The sequence below is a fragment of the Gouania willdenowi genome, chromosome 3 (genome assembly GCF_900634775.1).
Source record: "Gouania willdenowi chromosome 3, fGouWil2.1, whole genome shotgun sequence".
Taxonomy (NCBI): domain Eukaryota; kingdom Metazoa; phylum Chordata; class Actinopteri; order Blenniiformes; family Gobiesocidae; genus Gouania; species Gouania willdenowi.
Window position 1 is genome coordinate 4,770,104 of NC_041046.1, and position 17,087 is coordinate 4,787,190.

Sequence of the window (17,087 nt, forward strand, 5' to 3'; positions counted from 1 at the left end):
AAGAAAATCTAATGCGTTCCTATATTCAATTTAGTATCTCAGAAAACAAAAATAGCCTTATCTCCATTTCAAGGGGTTTGAAAATATTTGATGCCAGTTTTTATGTCTTACTTTTGCCTTAAATACGTTTCGAGGATTTTGAAATTTTCACGGACGTTTTTATGCGTAACTAAAGCCATACCTCCGTTTCGAGACGTTTGAACATTTTTGCCCGTTTTTATGCCTTAGTATAGCCTTTCCTCTGTTTAGAGGCGTTTGATATTTTCTCGGCCATTTTTATGCCTTAATTACGTTTCGAGGCTTTTTGAAATTTTCTGTCATGTGCAGGTGTAGGTGCAGACCCAACGGACGGAGGCGGAGCTCAGGTGCATAATTCCAATACTTATTGTTTTCTGAGGCATGGTCAGTCCAGGTAATCAAAAACACAAAAGGCAAAGCAAGAACACAGAGCGGGGGTCAGAACGTCCAAATGCAGGGGAAACACTCGTTGTCGATCCAGGAGTTACTGGCATGAAAACTGAGCCTCGTTCACAAGTGGAATGAAACAAAAGTAAACGTCCCAGCACTGACATTTATACCCAGCAGTTCATCAGTTACAGCTGGAGACCAGTCAGCAGGAGAAGGCTGCTGGGAGAAGGTCCAAGATCTCCTGCCTGCCTGTCTTACTTTATGCTTAAATACATTTCGAGGCTTTTGAAATTTTCACGCATGTTTTTATACGTAACAATAGCCATACCTCCGTTTAGAGGCGTTTGAAATTTTCTCACCATTTTTATGCTTTACTTTAGCCTTAAATATGTTTTTATGGATCTCTTTAGCCCTACCTTATTTTGACACCCGTTTTTATACCTTACTTTAACTGTACCTCCATTTCGAGGCATTTGGAAATATTTGACGCCCATTTTCATGCCTAACTATAGCCATACCTCCGTTTCGAGGCGTTAGAAATTTTTTTGCTGTTATCTCTTATCTCTTATCTTATCTCTTATCTCTGTTTTGAGGCGTTTGAAAATATTTGATGGTCATTTTTATGCCTTACTTTACCCTTATTTCCCTTTCAAGGCATTTTAAATTTTTACACCTGTTTTTATGTCTTACTTTAGCATTAAATACTTTTCAAAGCCTTTGAAATTTTCACGCAAGTTTTTATGCGTAACTAAATCCTTTCTCCTCTGTTTTGAGGCGTTTGAAAATTTGATGCCCGTTTTTAAGCCTTACTGTAGCCTTAAATATGTTTCGAGGCCTTTGAAATTTTCACGCACGTTTTTATGCGTAACTATTGCCTTACATTCTTTTCGAGGTGTTTGAAAATTTTACGGCCGTTTTTATGCCTTACTATAGCCTTACCTCTGGTTCAAGGTGTATGAAAATATTTGTAGCCAGTTTTTATGTCTTACAATAGCCTTACATCTGTTTCTAGGGCTTTGAAAATTGTGATGCCCGTTTTTTTAGCCTTACCATAGCCTAACTTCCCTTTATGAGGCGTTTATGAGGCGTTTTAAATTTTTACACCTGTTACTTGTCTTAGCCTTATCTTTGTTTAGAGGCATTTGAAATTTTCTTGCTCATTTTTATGCCTTAATTTAGGCTTAAATACATTTCGAGGCGTTTAAAAATAATTGATGCTCATTTTTTTGTATTACTTTAGCCTTAATTACATTTCAAGGCCTTTGAAATTTTGTCGCCCGTTTTTATGCCTTCAGATAGCCTTACCTTCATTTTGAGGCGTTTGAAATTTTCGCCGGTTTTCTCGTCTTACTTTAGCCTTAAATACGTTTCAAGGCTTTTGAAATTTTCACGCACATTTTTATGCGTAACTATTGCCTTACTTTCTTTTCGAGGAGTTTGAAAATTTTACGGCCATTTTTGTGCCTTACTATAGCCTTACTTCAGTTTTGAGAAGTTTGAAATTTTGGTGCCCGTTTTTATGCCTTATTATAGCCTTACCTCTGGTTCAAGGCGTATGAAAATTTTTGTAACCAGTTTTTATGTCTTACAATAGCCTTACATCCGTTTCGAGGGGTTTGAAAATATTTGACGCCCATTTTTATGTCTTACTTTAGCATTAAATCCGTTTCAAAGCCTTTGAAATTTTGTCGCCCATTTTTTATGCCTTCCTATAGCCTTAAAAACGTTTGAAAATTTGATGCCCGTTTTTATGCCTTACTATAGCCTTAAATACGTTTCGAGTCATTTGAAATTTTCACGCAAGTTTTTATGCGTAACTATATCCTTACCTTCGTTTCGAGGGGCTTGAAAATATTTGACGCCCATTTTTTTGTCTTACTTTAGCCTTATTTACGTTTCAAGCCCTTTGAAATTTTTTTGCCCATTTTTATGCCTGATTTTAGCCTCAAATACGTTTCAAGGCCTTTGAAATCTTCACGGACATTTTTATGCGTGACGATAGCCTTACTTTCTTTTCGAGGCGTTTCAAAATTTTACGGCCATTTTTATGCCTTACTATAGCCTTACCTCTGGTTCAAGGTGTATGAAAATATTTGACGCCCATTTTTATGTCTTACTTTAGCATTAAATCCATTTCAAAGCCTTTGAAATTTTGTCGCCCATTTTTTATGCCTTCCGATAGTCTTAAATACGTTTGAAAATTTGATGCCCATTTTTATGCCTTACTATAGCCTTAAATACATTTCGAGTCATTTGAAATTTTCACGCAAGGTTTTATGCGTAACTATATCCTTACCTTCGTTTTGAGGTGTTTGAAAATTTGATGCCCCTTTTTATCCCTTATTATAGCCTTACCTCTCGTTCAAGGCGTATGAAAATTTTTGTAGCCAGTTTTTATGTCTTACAATAGCCTTACATCTGTTTCTAGGGGTTTGAAAATATTTGACGCCCATTTTTATGATTTTATGCCTTTAGCCACACTTTAGTTTTGAGAAGTTTGAAATTTTTATGCCTTACTATAGCCTTACCTCCGTTTTGAGTTGTTTGAAATTTTTTCGGCAGTTTTTATGTCTTACAATAGCCGTACCTCTGTTTCGAGGGGCTTGAAAATATTTGACGCCCATTTTTTTGTCTTACTTTAGCCTTAAATACGTTTCAAGGCCTTTGAAATTTTCACGCACATTTTTATGCGTAATGATAGCCTTACCTTAGGTTCAAGGCGTTTGAAAATTTGACGCCCGTTTTTTATGCCTTATTATAGCCATACCTCTGTTTTTTCACCAGTTTTTATGTCTTACAATAGCCTTACCTCTGTTTTGAAGCGTTTGAAAATATTTGATGGCCATTTTTATGCCTTACTTTTAGCCTTAAATGTGTTTGGAGGTTTTTGAAATTTTCACGCGTATTTTTATGCCTAACTATAGCCATACCTCCGTTTCGAGGCATTTTCAATTTTCCCGTCCATTTCCATCACCTCACTTTAGCCATACTTCAGTTTTGAGAAGTTTGAAATTTTGATGCCCAATTTTATGTTTTACTTTCGCCTTAAATACTTTGAGGCCTTTACCTCTGGTTCAAGGCGTTTGAAAATTTGACGCATATTTTTATGCCTTATTATAGCCATACCTCCGTTTCGAGTCGTTTGGAAATTTTTTCACCGGTTTTTATGTCTTACAATAACCTTAACTCTGTTTCGAGGGGTTTGAAAATATTTGACGCCCATTTTTATGTCTTACTTTAGCATTAAATCCGTTTCAAAGCCTTTGAAATTTTGTCGCCCATTTTTTATGCCTTACTATAGCCTTAAATACATTTCGAGTCATTTGAAATTTTCACGCAAGGTTTTATGCGTAACTATATCCTTTCCTTCGTTTTGAGGTGTTTGAAAATTTGATGCCCATTTTTATCCCTTATTATAGCCTTACCTCTGGTTCAAGGCGTATGAAAATATTTGTAGCCAGTTTTAATGTCTTACAATAGCCTTACCTCTGTTTCTAGGGGTTTGAAAAAATTTTAATGCCCATTTTTATGATTTTATGCCTTTAGCCACACTTTAGTTTTGAGAAGTTTGAAATTTTTATGCCCAATTTTATGTTTTACTTTCGCCTTAAATACTTTGAGGCCTTTACCTCTGGTTCAAGGCGTTTGAAAATTTGACGCATATTTTTATGCATTATTATAGCCATACCTCCGTTTCGAGTCGTTTGAAAATTTTTCACCGGTTTTTATGTCTTACAATAACCTTAACTCTGTTTCAAGGCCTTTGAAAATTTTTGCAACCCATTTTCATGTCTTACTATAGCTTTACTTCCCTTTCGAGGCGTTTGAAATTTCTACCTGTTTTTATGCCTTACTATAGCCTTAAATACGTTTGGAGGCGTTTTAAAATTTCTCGCCCATTTTTACGCCTTACCATAGCCATACTTCCCTTTTGAGGCGTTTGAAGTTTTCTCGCCCGTTTTCTCGTCTTTCTTTAGCCTTAAATACGTTTCAAGGCTTTTGAAATTTTCCATCACGTTTTCATGCGTAACTATTGCCTTACATTCTTTTCGAGGTGTTTGAAAATTTTACGGCCGTTTTTATGCCTTACTATAGCCTTACCTCTGGTTCAAGGCGTATGAAAATATTTGTAGCCAGTTTTTATGTCTTACAATAGCCTTACCTCTGTTTCAAGTGCTTTGAAAATTGTGATGCCCGTTTTTTAGCCTTACCATAGCCTAACTTCCCTTTATGAGGCATTTTAAATTTTTACACCTGTTTTTTGTCTTAGCCTTATCTTTGTTTAGAGGCATTTGAAATTTTCTTGCTCATTTTCTCGTCTTACTTTAGCCTTAAATACGTTTAAAGGCTTTTAAAATTTTCCATCACGTTTTTATGCGTAACTATTGCCTTACTTTCTTTTCGAGGTGTTTGAATATTTTATGGCCATTTTTGTGCCTTACTATAGCCTTACTTCAGTTTTGAGAAGTTTGAAATTTTGGTGCCCGTTTTTATGCCTTATTATAGCCTTACCTCTGGTTCAAGGCGTATGAAAATTTTTGTAGCCAGTTTTTATGTCTTACAATAGCCTTACATCTGTTTAGAGGCGTTTGAAATTTTTACCTGTTGTCATGCCTTACTGTAGCCTTAAATACGTTTCGAGGCATTTGGAAATATTTGACACCTGTTTTTATGCCTTATTTTAGCCTGATTTGGGATTTGGCCCCCGAGCCACGAGTTTGACACATGTACTGTAACTTACAATATTCAGATACGACACAATGATTGACGTGTTTATTTATTTTTTACCTTTAGAACCTCGTATACAAAAACAATCACACATTCAACATGTTTTCAGACCATGGGATCACACACACACACACATGAAAATGTGCACACTGTGTTGTTGGTTCCCACAGAAAAAAACAAATGATGTGAAACACTTTACGATGGTTCTCCATGAACATTTGCAGGGAATTCATTTGTTAGCATTAAACACTGAGCAGCCGTTAGCTGTTAATGGGTTTAAAGCCTGTTTGTTCATAAACATACATTATAAACAGTTTTTACATGGATGTGAGTGTGCACGTACTCGTGCACGTACTCACCAACCAGCAGAGGCAGAACACTAAAGTGCTGATAGCACGCTAAGTCGCTAACATTGAAAAAATAACAAAACCACTGACAAAACGGAGAATTTGTTGAAACTTTAAAAAATAATGTAAGGTAGAAATTTCCCTCTTCATTAAATCTACATCAATTTGCTTTTTTAAAAAAAATCCATGGTTTCTGCTCTGGAAATTTATTTATTTATGGCACTTATTAAATTTCAGATATTCCTAATGTCACAAATATAATAAACTGATATCAAATGGACTAAGTACGGGATTAGGGCCAATTTTGATGGAGAAAATAATTTTGGACAAATCAAGAATAAAGTCGAGATGTTAGGAATAAAGTTTAAATTTTGAAAATAAAGTTGCGATTTCAAGAATAAAGTCGAAATGTTGAAACTAAAGTCGAAATATTGAGAATAAAGTTGAAATATTGAGAATAAAGTTGTTGAAATGTGGAGAATAAAGTCAAATTGTTCAGAATAAAATTTTAATTTCAAAAATAAAGTTGTGATTTCGAGATTAAAGTTGAAATGTCAAGAATAAAGTTGTCTATAAATGTATTTTCTAAATTTCTAGTTTAATCTCGACATTATTCTTGATTTGCCCAAAATTATTTTCATCTTCTGCAGTTCACTGATAATAAAAAAAACCCAAAAACATTTTACAGAACATTACAAAGAACTTTCTCAAACATAAAAGTTTACAACTTAGCGAAGAAGAACAATAGAAAAGTTCAGGGAAAAAGTTTTCTCATCAACGTTTCCAAACATGGTTCAGTTTGTGATATAAAATGTTTTATTTTGACAGAATACGCTAAGCCCGTTCAACCTTTGGGAAAAACCTGAAACTTTAGTGTAAGAATGAAATGTGAGAATTATTTACATTTACGTGTGAGTTTTAGTTTAATTTGCAACGATTTGAGCAAAAAACTCCAACTTCAAAAATCAATAAATTAAAACAACCTTAAACTTCTGCTCAGTTTTATCTACAAAGTTTATATCCAGTTGTATTTCAGGAACGTAAATTATGCTCTTCAGTCTTTTTAAGAAATAATGGAAATGTCGACGTTGAAACAACTTATTTTTTGGACGTTTTCTGGTCAGATTTATTCAACAAACGCACACGCAACAACAAAAATGTCAAAATTACATATAAATATTACAATGCTGACAAAAATAATGGTATTGTTTGCTCTCACACAGTGCAAAACAGTTATTAAAATGTATTTTTAATGCTGTATTTTGCCATCGTACAATTAATTTGGTAAACGTAAAGTCAAAATGTGGAGAATAAAGTTACAATTTTGACAATTAATTTGGTTAATGTTTCAAATAATCTACAATGTAGCTTTGAAAAAATGCACGAGTAAAAAGATTCACACGTCATCAAACTTAGATCATACCAGGGTTGGGGTGAATTACATTCTTCAATTACCATTACGTTTTTAATTATCCATGTTAAATTACAATTACCAACATTTTTTTTTCAACTACAAATATTATTGTTTCCCTGAACGTCAATTAAAACTTACATTCTCAATTACTAAAGTTCAATTCAAATTTTACTAACTTTTATTCATATGATGATTGTGTGTGTGTGTGTGTGTGTGTGTGTGTGTGTGTGTGTGTGTGCGTGTGTGTGTGTGTGTGTGTGTGTGTGTGTGTACAATGCCATTCTAGCATCTTTACATTTTAGTGCATTTATTATAATATTTTATGTAAAATCCCGACTCGGGACAAGAGTTGGAATTTATTAATAACTATAAAATCTTTGTATAAAACATCAGTTACATTCACAGTATTGTTAATCTGTAAAATTGTATGGTCCCTATCAAAATAAAATGCTACTACATCTACTACTCTAACTTACTATTCACTAACCCTTCACATTCAGTGACAGGTTGTGGGAAAACTCAAGTTTAATTCAATTGTAATTGACAATCTTTAAATCATTTCCATGGCTAATTACAATTACAAAGTAAATTATCTGAACTCAATTACAGTTTAATTATGATTTTTAAAAATACAATGACACTACGCTATAATTGTAATAAGTAACTGTGTTAAGGAAACACGCTTCAAAGCACAGGGTCAGGGGTTCAAATCCCACCTGGGTCACATTTAATGTGACAGGTTTTTGGGACGTCCAGAAGTCAGTGTCTGATCCTTTCAACGCATGCGCAAAACACGTCCGGTCGGCTTATTTTACAGCTGATTGTGTACTATTTAAAAAGTTTGTATTAAAAAATAATTACTTTGTGCTTTTTAAATCTACTGCCAAAATTTCCCAAATTATTTTGAGTGAATTATGATTATTTTGGTTTTTATTTTATTTTCTATTTGGTTTTTGATTGTAAATGTTGTGTTTTGATGTGTTTTTGTATATATTGACGAGTGTTTTTTCCTATTGGTCTTTTATCATATTTAACAAACGTCATGCGGTCGGTTTACATTCAAATATCACGTCCCAGAAGCTCTGACGTAAAGATTACGTTGAAAGAATCTGAAAGGATCAGGTACTAACAGTTTAGGTGACGTCTGAAATAGTCGTTTCACTATGCGCCCCCCAGAGACGTCTTCTCAATGTCGGTAAAAAACGTCGTAAAAACATTGTTTCAACGTCGGTTTGCTCAGCGTGAAATCTGCAGAGATGTTTAATCTGTTAAAAATAAAAATCAGACATAAAACAGTTTGGATCATACTGTTAAAACACACACACACAAAGTTTTAGTCGTAAATATTGAACAAATATAATATTTACGATTGTCGGCCCCGCCCCTTTTTCAGAGCAGATTATCAGGAGGAATTAATTCTGAACAAACCTCAGACGAGAGGATCATCTTAGAGATAATCTGATAAGACGAAAGATAATCTTTTGCCGTACTTTATCGGAAAGGAGGAAAATCAGGGAAGAACCCGCCAAAATAAAAGTCTGAGTTTACACAAAGTATGACAGGATACTGAGTGAAGCTTCAGATTTCTCCTTCCTGTCTCTGTCTCTGTGGTTCCTGTGGGTCGACCTGTTACGGGGGTACGCTGGCCTCCGGCCTCTTTGTGCTTTTCTTGCGTTTCTTCCTGAGGCGATACACGTGGAAGGTTTTATTGTGAAATGTTCTGGTGAAAAAGGCGGCGTACATGTCCAGGTCGCTCTTGATGGCGTCGCAGAAACGAGGATGTGAGGACGGGACGAGGTCGGGGTCGTTCTCCCCGGGTCCGTCCATAATCTGATCAGAGAACGTCACAGACAAACACATAATCTGATATCAGCGCCAAATTACAGCAGAACAGTGAAAACTAGGAGTGTTGAAAACAATTGATTATCGATTATTCAGTTTTTTTTTTTTTTTAATTATTGACAATTATGAATCAATTCTTACATTTTTCCCGAGATCGATTATTTTACAATCTTAAATTTGTAATAAAAAACTATCAAGTCCTTATATTGAAGTTTCAATGACACTTTACAAAAGTGAGTGTCAATAATTCATCTGCTGACTGTTGTCAAATGAATGATCAATAATCAGCAATAATCACAAATCATTTGATTTTAATCAAGACTTTAAAAAAATAATTAAATTAAAAAACGTATGTCAAAAATAAAGTAAGATACAATTAAAAAGTATATATAAGTTGTAGTGTTTATTCTGACCGCTCCTTTTTAATTATTTATGTCATATAAAAATGTATGAGAACATTAATCAATAATTTACTGAATCTGATCAGGTTTATTGATTAAGTTTTGATCAACTTAGTTTAAATTAATCTAATTTAAATGATCTTATCTTCTGTAGCTCTGATGAGATGTTCTAATGTAACATTCTAATAACGTTGCTCCTACGGACTTTTATTTTGTAAACCAGAAGTTCCCACTGAAACGGTTGTACTTGAGGTAGCTAGCTGACTGTGAATGTGTAGCTACGAGGTACGAACAAAAGGCTGGAATAAAAAGAACTGAAGGACAACATGTACTGAGTTATTCTTAGTTAACCAGACATAACAGATCAAACACTGAGCAGGTGAAGATGATTAAAGCTGATCACGTTCTCACAGAGCATCGCTGTGCTACACGAAAATAGGGCGGAGCTTCACAGGCACAGCAAAGTTAAACGGGCACTGGTGGCTCTGTATTTAGGAGTCAGTGATGATTTGTGTTGTTTTAGATGTTTGTGGAGGTTTAAGATGAGTTTAATGCAGCCATTACAGGAGGGTGGGGGGGGGCGGGGGGGGTGGTACGTCTAATGAACGGTCCCTGGAAACATTCACCCATAAAAACAATGTTCCTTGCCCCACAGTGACGGCGTTTCATGCTGATTCTGTTCATTTCCAAGTTTAACCTTTTTTCATTGGTCGATTCTGTGATTCCGTCCGTGATTCCATTAACACAGATTCTATAGAGCCCTATCAAAGTTTACATTTCAGAATATTCGCAAGAGAAAGTGGCGCAGAGAGGGCGAACACACACACACACACACACACACACGTGCCACCCACATGTCCGTTGGCCAGGTCCAGCAGGTCCCTCAGTCTACATCCCCTCCTGTGTCTCCTCTCATAACAGATGCTGTTCTCTAGAACCACGTAATCGGCCCCCGCCGCCAACAGGATGTCATGGACGTCCTCCGGGGCCTGGCGTGCGTACACCTGGTACACCTGCACACACACACACACACACACACACACACACACACACACACACACCAAACACCACATGGGTCAGATAGAAAAATGCAGATTTACTGTAAGCCATTCAAAAAGTGATACAATTAAAAGTTTTAGAACAAAGAATAAAGACGATAATTGAGTTTTTTCTTTTATTAAATTAGTCAACCTAACGACATCTGTTAAGTTACATCACTTTTTCTTTTCCAATCACGACTGCTTTGAAGCTGAGGAAATGAAGCTTAGAAATATGAAATGGATCTGATAATTGCTTTCTTGTGCTTTAATGTTTTTTGTGGTAAACGTTGTGTGACAAATCTGGAGGAGGATGACCACCGCCTCGTGGGACGTCCATAAACCACATCAGGGATGAAGCTTCTCCGTCTTTACTCTCGCACATGTTCCTGTTTCTGATACTACATCCCTATGGCTACAGAAACCAACCTGAGAGATATTTTATCTCTCGTTTTTGTGTTCACTGTTTATGCTTTTTTCTGTCATTTTGTGTGTTTATTGAGCCATTTTGTATATATTTGATGTTGTTTTGAATTTTGGATTCATTCTGTGTATTTCTGTTGTTATTTTGGTTTTAAGAGTCATTAATGTTGTCATTTAAAGCCTTTTCCTGTCATTAAGTCTGTTCTTGTTTATTTTATGAGTTCATATTTTGGTTGTCCATAGGGAGCACAGTTCTCTCTCCTCTTACCTCGTGTTTTTCCACGTCTCATCTAAGATACGGGGCACTGCCTTAGCAGAAACCCACAATTCTCTCTGTTCCTGTCCCCCCATGTTATATGATTGTCTTTTTCATGTTTCTTGGACAGGGATGTAAGTGAAATGCAAATTTCTCCTTGTGTTACAAATGAAGGATATCTCATCTCATTTTGTGTGTTTTTTTAGTTATTTTGTGTAGATCTGTTGTTGTTTTTGGTATTTGAAGTCATTTTCTGTATTTTTGTTTTCCTTCTCTGTGTATTTATTGTCTATGAGTTTCTTGGGTTATGTTGTGTAGTTTTTTTTTATCATTTTGGATTTTGGAGTTATTTGTGTGTATTTTTGTTGTCATTGTGTGTCTTTTTCTGTGATTTTGTTTTTTGGGTCAGTCTGTGTATTTCTGTTATTATTTAATGTATTTTTCTGTCATTTAGACTGTGTTTGTTGTCATTCAATACATTTTTTGAGGTTTTTTGTGTAGTTTTTCTTGTTTTTGGTATTTTGTGTATTTTTGTTGTCCTTTCATGTTTTTTACTGTCATTTTCTGTGTTTTTGTTGTCATTCTATGGTTTTTTTTGTTAGGGTATTTGGGGCCTATGCTACAAATCTAGATTAGATTAATCTCCGTGAGCTGGAGTGAACTAACCAAACCTTCTTTTCCAGATATGAGCTGGACTATCAATCAAAACACGCCAAGTTCAGCCAAGTGGTTTCACCCTCGTACGTGCGCGCTCACGTGAAAGGGGTGGAGCTTGCAGCGCCTGACCAATCACTGGAGAGAACTGGCAGAGCGTCTTCACAGGAGGAACAGTTTATGATCTTAAATATAATAAATATAAATCTATGATGACAGGGAAGAGCAACAGTAGTGCAAGAGGCGGAGCTTATATGCTCGCTATCAGATCTGATCCATTTCATAACCTGGTCCTGATCGGTTACGTGTTGCTTAAGTTTAAAAATATGAAGAATTAAAAACGGACAAAAAATACGCAGGAATTGATGAGAAGTTAATGTTTACATTTGTGAGATTATAAACAGAGAATAAACCAACATTCTGATTAGTTTCACTTTCTCTTTTCTTTTTAATGTGTTACTGTGGCTGTGATCCTGCGTTCTTACATGAGGTAAAACAATAATAAATAAAATAAGGTGAATATATATTTATATTATCTACTGGACTGAGGCTCTCAGCATTACCTCAGATTACATGAAATCATTCATTCATTTATTGGTGTGAAAGCGCCCGATGCACGCAGGTGTTATTTTATTTTATTGATTTTATTTGCTCAGTTCATCAGATATAAATCATATTTTTAATGTCATCAGTAAATGAAAGGATCACATTTCTCTCCTGTCAGCGTCTTCTTTTACCGTCTATGGTCAGCGTCACATCAGATCTACGCAGTGACGTGATCACATCACCTTTCATTGGACAGCTCGTTTTCTAAGAGATCTGATTGGTCAGGAGGCGGGACTTTATCACGAGCTAACATTTAAGCTGGAGAAAAACTTGGTCAGGACCAGGATTGCTGTGTATGACTAGTTGCCATAGTGATTCAGCATCAGCGAGCTTTTGGTGTGCATGTTTTTGTTGTCAATTTGTGACTTTTTCTGTCATTTTGGTTTGTTTTTAAAGTGACTGCATATTTCCATTTTAACTTTTGTTTTTTTAAGTTATTTAATGTCTTTTCATTTCGTCTATTTTTGTTGTCATTTCATTTGTTTTTTTTGTTATTTTGTGTAGATTTGACGCTGTTTTCAGTCAGTCCTTTTGTGCATTTTGGTTGCCATTTCGTGACTATTCTGTCATGTTGTGTCTTTTTGGAGTCATTGTGTGTATTTCCGTTGTTAATTTTGGTTTTTAGAGTCATTTTGCATATTTGTGTGGTTGTTGGGTTTTTGGAGTAATGTTTGTTGTCTTTTCATGTCATTTTGTGTGTTTTTAGACGGAGGGCTTTATGTGTCTAACTTAAAGAATGATCTTAAACAAATGATAGTGTTTAGACATTAAAGGTCACATTTATTTATCTCTAATCAACTAAGTGTTAAATCTAATGACGTTAAATTGGAGATGATGGTGCAATGCAGCAGCAGGTTCATTTTGTTCCCCAACAAAATACATATGAATATATGTGCTGTTACTTATAAGGACATAAAGATGTTTGTATTTCTCTGTTATAACATCAAAGTCGTAGTCGGAGAAAAGTGACCTTTTCCACTGATTAAAATAATATTTTTAAGCTGAATAAAAGCATCATTCTTACTGATTAATATCATCTTATGATTAGTTGTGTTTGATTAAAGTACAAAATAATAAAAAGCAGAAGGAACTCAACATTTCTAAGATACTATTAGCTCTCTTTGTGATTCCACTTTCCTTCGTGGCTACGCTAAAGGCTAAGCTCTTTCATGGCTCTTTGAGTCCACTAATGCCTTTTTGAGGTTCTATAACCTATGATTAAAAAAAAAAGGTGCTTTCTGCCCTCCATAATTCCATCTCTCCTCCTGCTGCTGCTACTGGGCTTCTCATCTGTGATTCATGACATCACCGTTTCTAGATGCTCTTCTTTTATTACCTCAACTCTCTGATCCAATGGCCACTCTGGGTCAGCTTTTATCCATCTTTTCCTGCTTTAAAAGGCAGTTTTTGGTCTCCTACTTTGGCCTCTATGTGAACAAAAAAGGCTCAACAAAAAGGAAGGACAAACTGTGGCAGCCATGCTTGAAAAGTCACGGTCCATGTTAGCAACGACAAGCTAAAGTCAAGAGCAAAGATCTAGCTACGTGTAGATACAGTAGGAGGAGAAATAGAGTTGTTATTGCTGTGAAGGAACAGTTTGTGAACAGTGTTTTTAAAAGTGAAGAAAGTGTGAGAAAAGGAGATTCTGTGTCTCTAAAGCAGAGGTGCTGGCACCACTTACAGTGTATGTTTAATCTGATTGGTCGGCTATGATGTCATGCATTTGACTGTTGTCTGGTCATTTCATTTTTCGTAGTTTCACAATGTCTGTATATATATACACATAATTTATAAAAGCATTATGTCACTATTATCAGACAAATATGTTCTCTGTTCAAGTAATTCATTGTTTATATCAGTATAATAAACTTGCTGTGGTATATTATTGATTTATGACTTTGAAATTAAAGTGGAAGACTTTGGTGACATAACTTCAGACCCATTTGAGACTTGAGAAGCAGTCACTGGTTCTCACCTCTGCCATAAAGCTGTATGTAGGTATAGAGTGTCTAACACGCACAGCAAGAGTATATCTAGTATAGAAAATGTAACATGGAGGAAAAAGAAAAGGAAAAATAGGTTCCCTCTAATCTTAAGAAACAGCATTAAAAAACCTCCTAAATATGATCACTTAAGTTGTTTTACTCTGAATTATCAAAGGTTAATGCTGATACGTCATTGGTCCTCTTCTGTGGAAAATGCGACGCAGAAAGTCTCACTGTGTTTGAAATCTAACTGTAAATGAAGTGCATTAATTGAGAGAGATGATTATATCTGGAGTAGCACTTTACAAAGCTGTATTAGTTTTAATCAGATGGGAATAACCTTTGCTGATTGTACAAATATGAGTCATACTTTAACTTCCTGAGGACGTTACAAATGATGTTTTTAAACCATTGTTGATCAGAAAAAAAACAGGAACACTGAGGTTTTTCAGAATTGTTAGATTTTGAAATGTTCTTTTAAGTGCGTCTATTTGCAACAGAAATAATATGAGTTTATGTTATGTTTGATATTGTTGTCATCAGAATGAACTGATAATGGTTGAAACATCTTTGTTTAGTAGCATGCTTTCCTGGGGGGTTTTGCTGGAGGCCACGGTACCTGTCTGGTTCTCTCCCGCAGGTCCTTGTCTTCATAATGGGGGTGGTTGGTGAGGACTCGGCCTGTGCACAGCTTGATACCAGCCAGAAGCTGCATACTTCCTGCAAACACCGCCTGCTTGGGGGTCTTTGTGCTGAGGATCAAAGAGGAAGAGACATGAATAATCATCTGATAGTGTGTGATTCAAATGTTTTCTACATGAAGAAAGTCCAAAAGCAGTGTTAGTTTAGATGGCGAATTTTGATTGAGTTTCAGTTGAGAAAAAAGTTGAAATTTCAAGATTAAAATTGAAATTTTGAGAATTAAGTTGAAATATAATGTCAAGAATAAAGTCGAAAAGATCAGATTATGTCGAAATTTCTAAAATGGACTCAAAATACAATATTGTGATAAAAGTCAAAGGTTTGCTAATAAAGTCAAATCTAAGGAAACTGACGAGGGCCAATTGATACATAATATTATCAAACCTCCGACTTTAACCTCAACATTAAATTTTCAATTTCTGTTTTCAAAATTTCAACTATAATCTCATAATTTCAACTTTAAGTTTGATTTGTCCAAAATTGGCCCTAATGCTCTTCCATAGTGGAGAAGTTTGAGACAAAAAAGAAAAAAAAAGTACACTAATAACGAGTCGACTAAATCTGATACAGTATAGTCGACTAAAATTAACCTGATATTAGATGGCGTTATTGTTTGTAAATACACACTAACAGATTTTATGCGATCAATGTGTGAGATCACATGATCACATGAGTTCTGATTGGATTTCGTCCCATGTGATGAAATTTGTTTCTTTTTTATTAATCAATGAAAATATAAATATATTTAGACAATATTTTTAAGTTGTTTTTTGTCAAAGTCTAGATGTCAATTAAAAAATGTAGTCGACAAAATGAACACTGATGAAAATAGGCAGATGAAGAGGTTTCTATGTGAAAGGTAATTATGTAAAATAAAGTTAAGTCCTATTATGAGCCAAACTTACCATGACTAATCAAACATATCAATGAGTCGGATGTTTGCAAATGTAAAGCAGAAGCTAAAACTAAACAGAACAGACATACATACATATCTGAAGAGAAGCAAAGTTGTATCAATAACTATTATACAACAGTTCGTTCCAACCACGTGATTTGATTGGACGACAGACATTCTAAGAGTGCTGATATAGAACAACAACAGCACTCATATCACTCCACTGTACAGCTGATCTAAATACCGTTAATTATCGTTACATCTTGGGCTACACACCTCAGTACACTGTCACCTCAGTACACTGTCACCACAGTACACTGTCACCACAGTACACTGTCACTACAGTACACTGTCACTACAGTACACTGTCACCACAGTACACTGTCACCTCAGTACACTGTCACCACAGTACACTGTTACCACAGTACACTGTTACTACAGTACACTGTCACTCCAGTACACTGTCACTACAGTACACTGTTACTACAGTACACTGGCACCACAGTACACTGTCACCACAGTACACTGTTACTACAGTACACTGTCACTACAGTACACTGTCACTACAGTACACTGTTACTACAGTACACTGGCACCACAGTACACTGTCACCACAGTACACTGTTACTACAGTACACTGTCACTACAGTACACTGTTACTACAGTACACTGGCACCACAGTACACTGTCACCACAGTACACTGTTACTACAGTACACTGTCACTCCAGTACACTGTCACTACAGTACACTGTTACTACAGTACACTGTTACTACAGTACACTGTTACTACAGTACAATGTCACCTCAGTACACAGTTACTACAGTACACTGTCACCTCAGTACACTGTCATTTCAGTACACTGTTTTTGGGGGGGTGTGGTCGTTCATAGTACATATTAAATAATAATATTACATATTAAATGCATATTCAATCAGTTTGGATTATGAATGGAATACAACGCTGAAGTGACACACATACGCAGAAGAGGATTTCAGGTGACCCATGACCCCACACAGCACAGTGTTTACGTTAGTAAATATGGAGACGTCTGGTGTAGGAGTGTGTGTTGCACTGAGAATCTTTCTTTCCAACCGAAGTCAGCACTTCAGAACTTTAAGAAGAGTGAAAAAGAAGAGAGCCAGGTTTATCGCTCTATCCGTTTGCTGTGATGCTGCTACATCCCTATTATATATATATATATATATATACTGTATATAAAATAGGGATGTCAGCGGCTTCAATGATGCAGAGTAGTATTACAATCTGAATTGTTTTGTTCAGACTGTCTTTAACAGATCGTTATACAGGCAAAAAGATCAGAGTTAGGTCACATTTGTCTGCAGTGTGAACCTAGCGTGCGTGTGTGTGTGTGTGTGTGTGTGTGTGT

The 17,087-nt window shown here is 35.6% G+C and overlaps 1 protein-coding gene across 1 annotated transcript; it reads right to left on the reverse strand.

The window, feature by feature from the left end:
- Positions 1–7,141: 7,141 nt before the first annotated feature.
- Positions 7,142–15,157, reverse strand: LOC114457630 (probable C-mannosyltransferase DPY19L3). The gene is made up of 3 exons (XM_028439622.1): positions 14,721–15,157; positions 9,995–10,153; positions 7,142–8,727 (listed from the first exon to the last, which is right to left on the reverse strand). Exons 1-3 carry the CDS (start codon positions 14,886–14,888, stop codon positions 8,527–8,529), a joined length of 528 nt encoding a protein of 175 aa, XP_028295423.1. The 5' UTR covers positions 14,889–15,157; the 3' UTR covers positions 7,142–8,526.
- Between the last annotated feature and the right edge of the window lie 1,930 nt (positions 15,158–17,087).

What these genes read in the sequence shown, in the direction of transcription:
- LOC114457630 (XM_028439622.1), bottom strand. Translation starts at nt 14,888, where the DNA reads ATGATTATTCATGTCTCTTCCTCTTTGATCCTCAGCACAAAGACCCCC. An exon ending in TGCGGGAGAGAACCAGACAG is followed by an intron (nt 10,154 to 14,720) that starts GTACCGTGGCCT and finishes GTGTGTGTGCAG; the next exon opens with GTGTACCAGGTGTACGCACG. An exon ending in TGGACCTGGCCAACGGACAT is followed by an intron (nt 8,728 to 9,994) that starts GTGGGTGGCACG and finishes TTCTCTGATCAG; the next exon opens with ATTATGGACGGACCCGGGGA.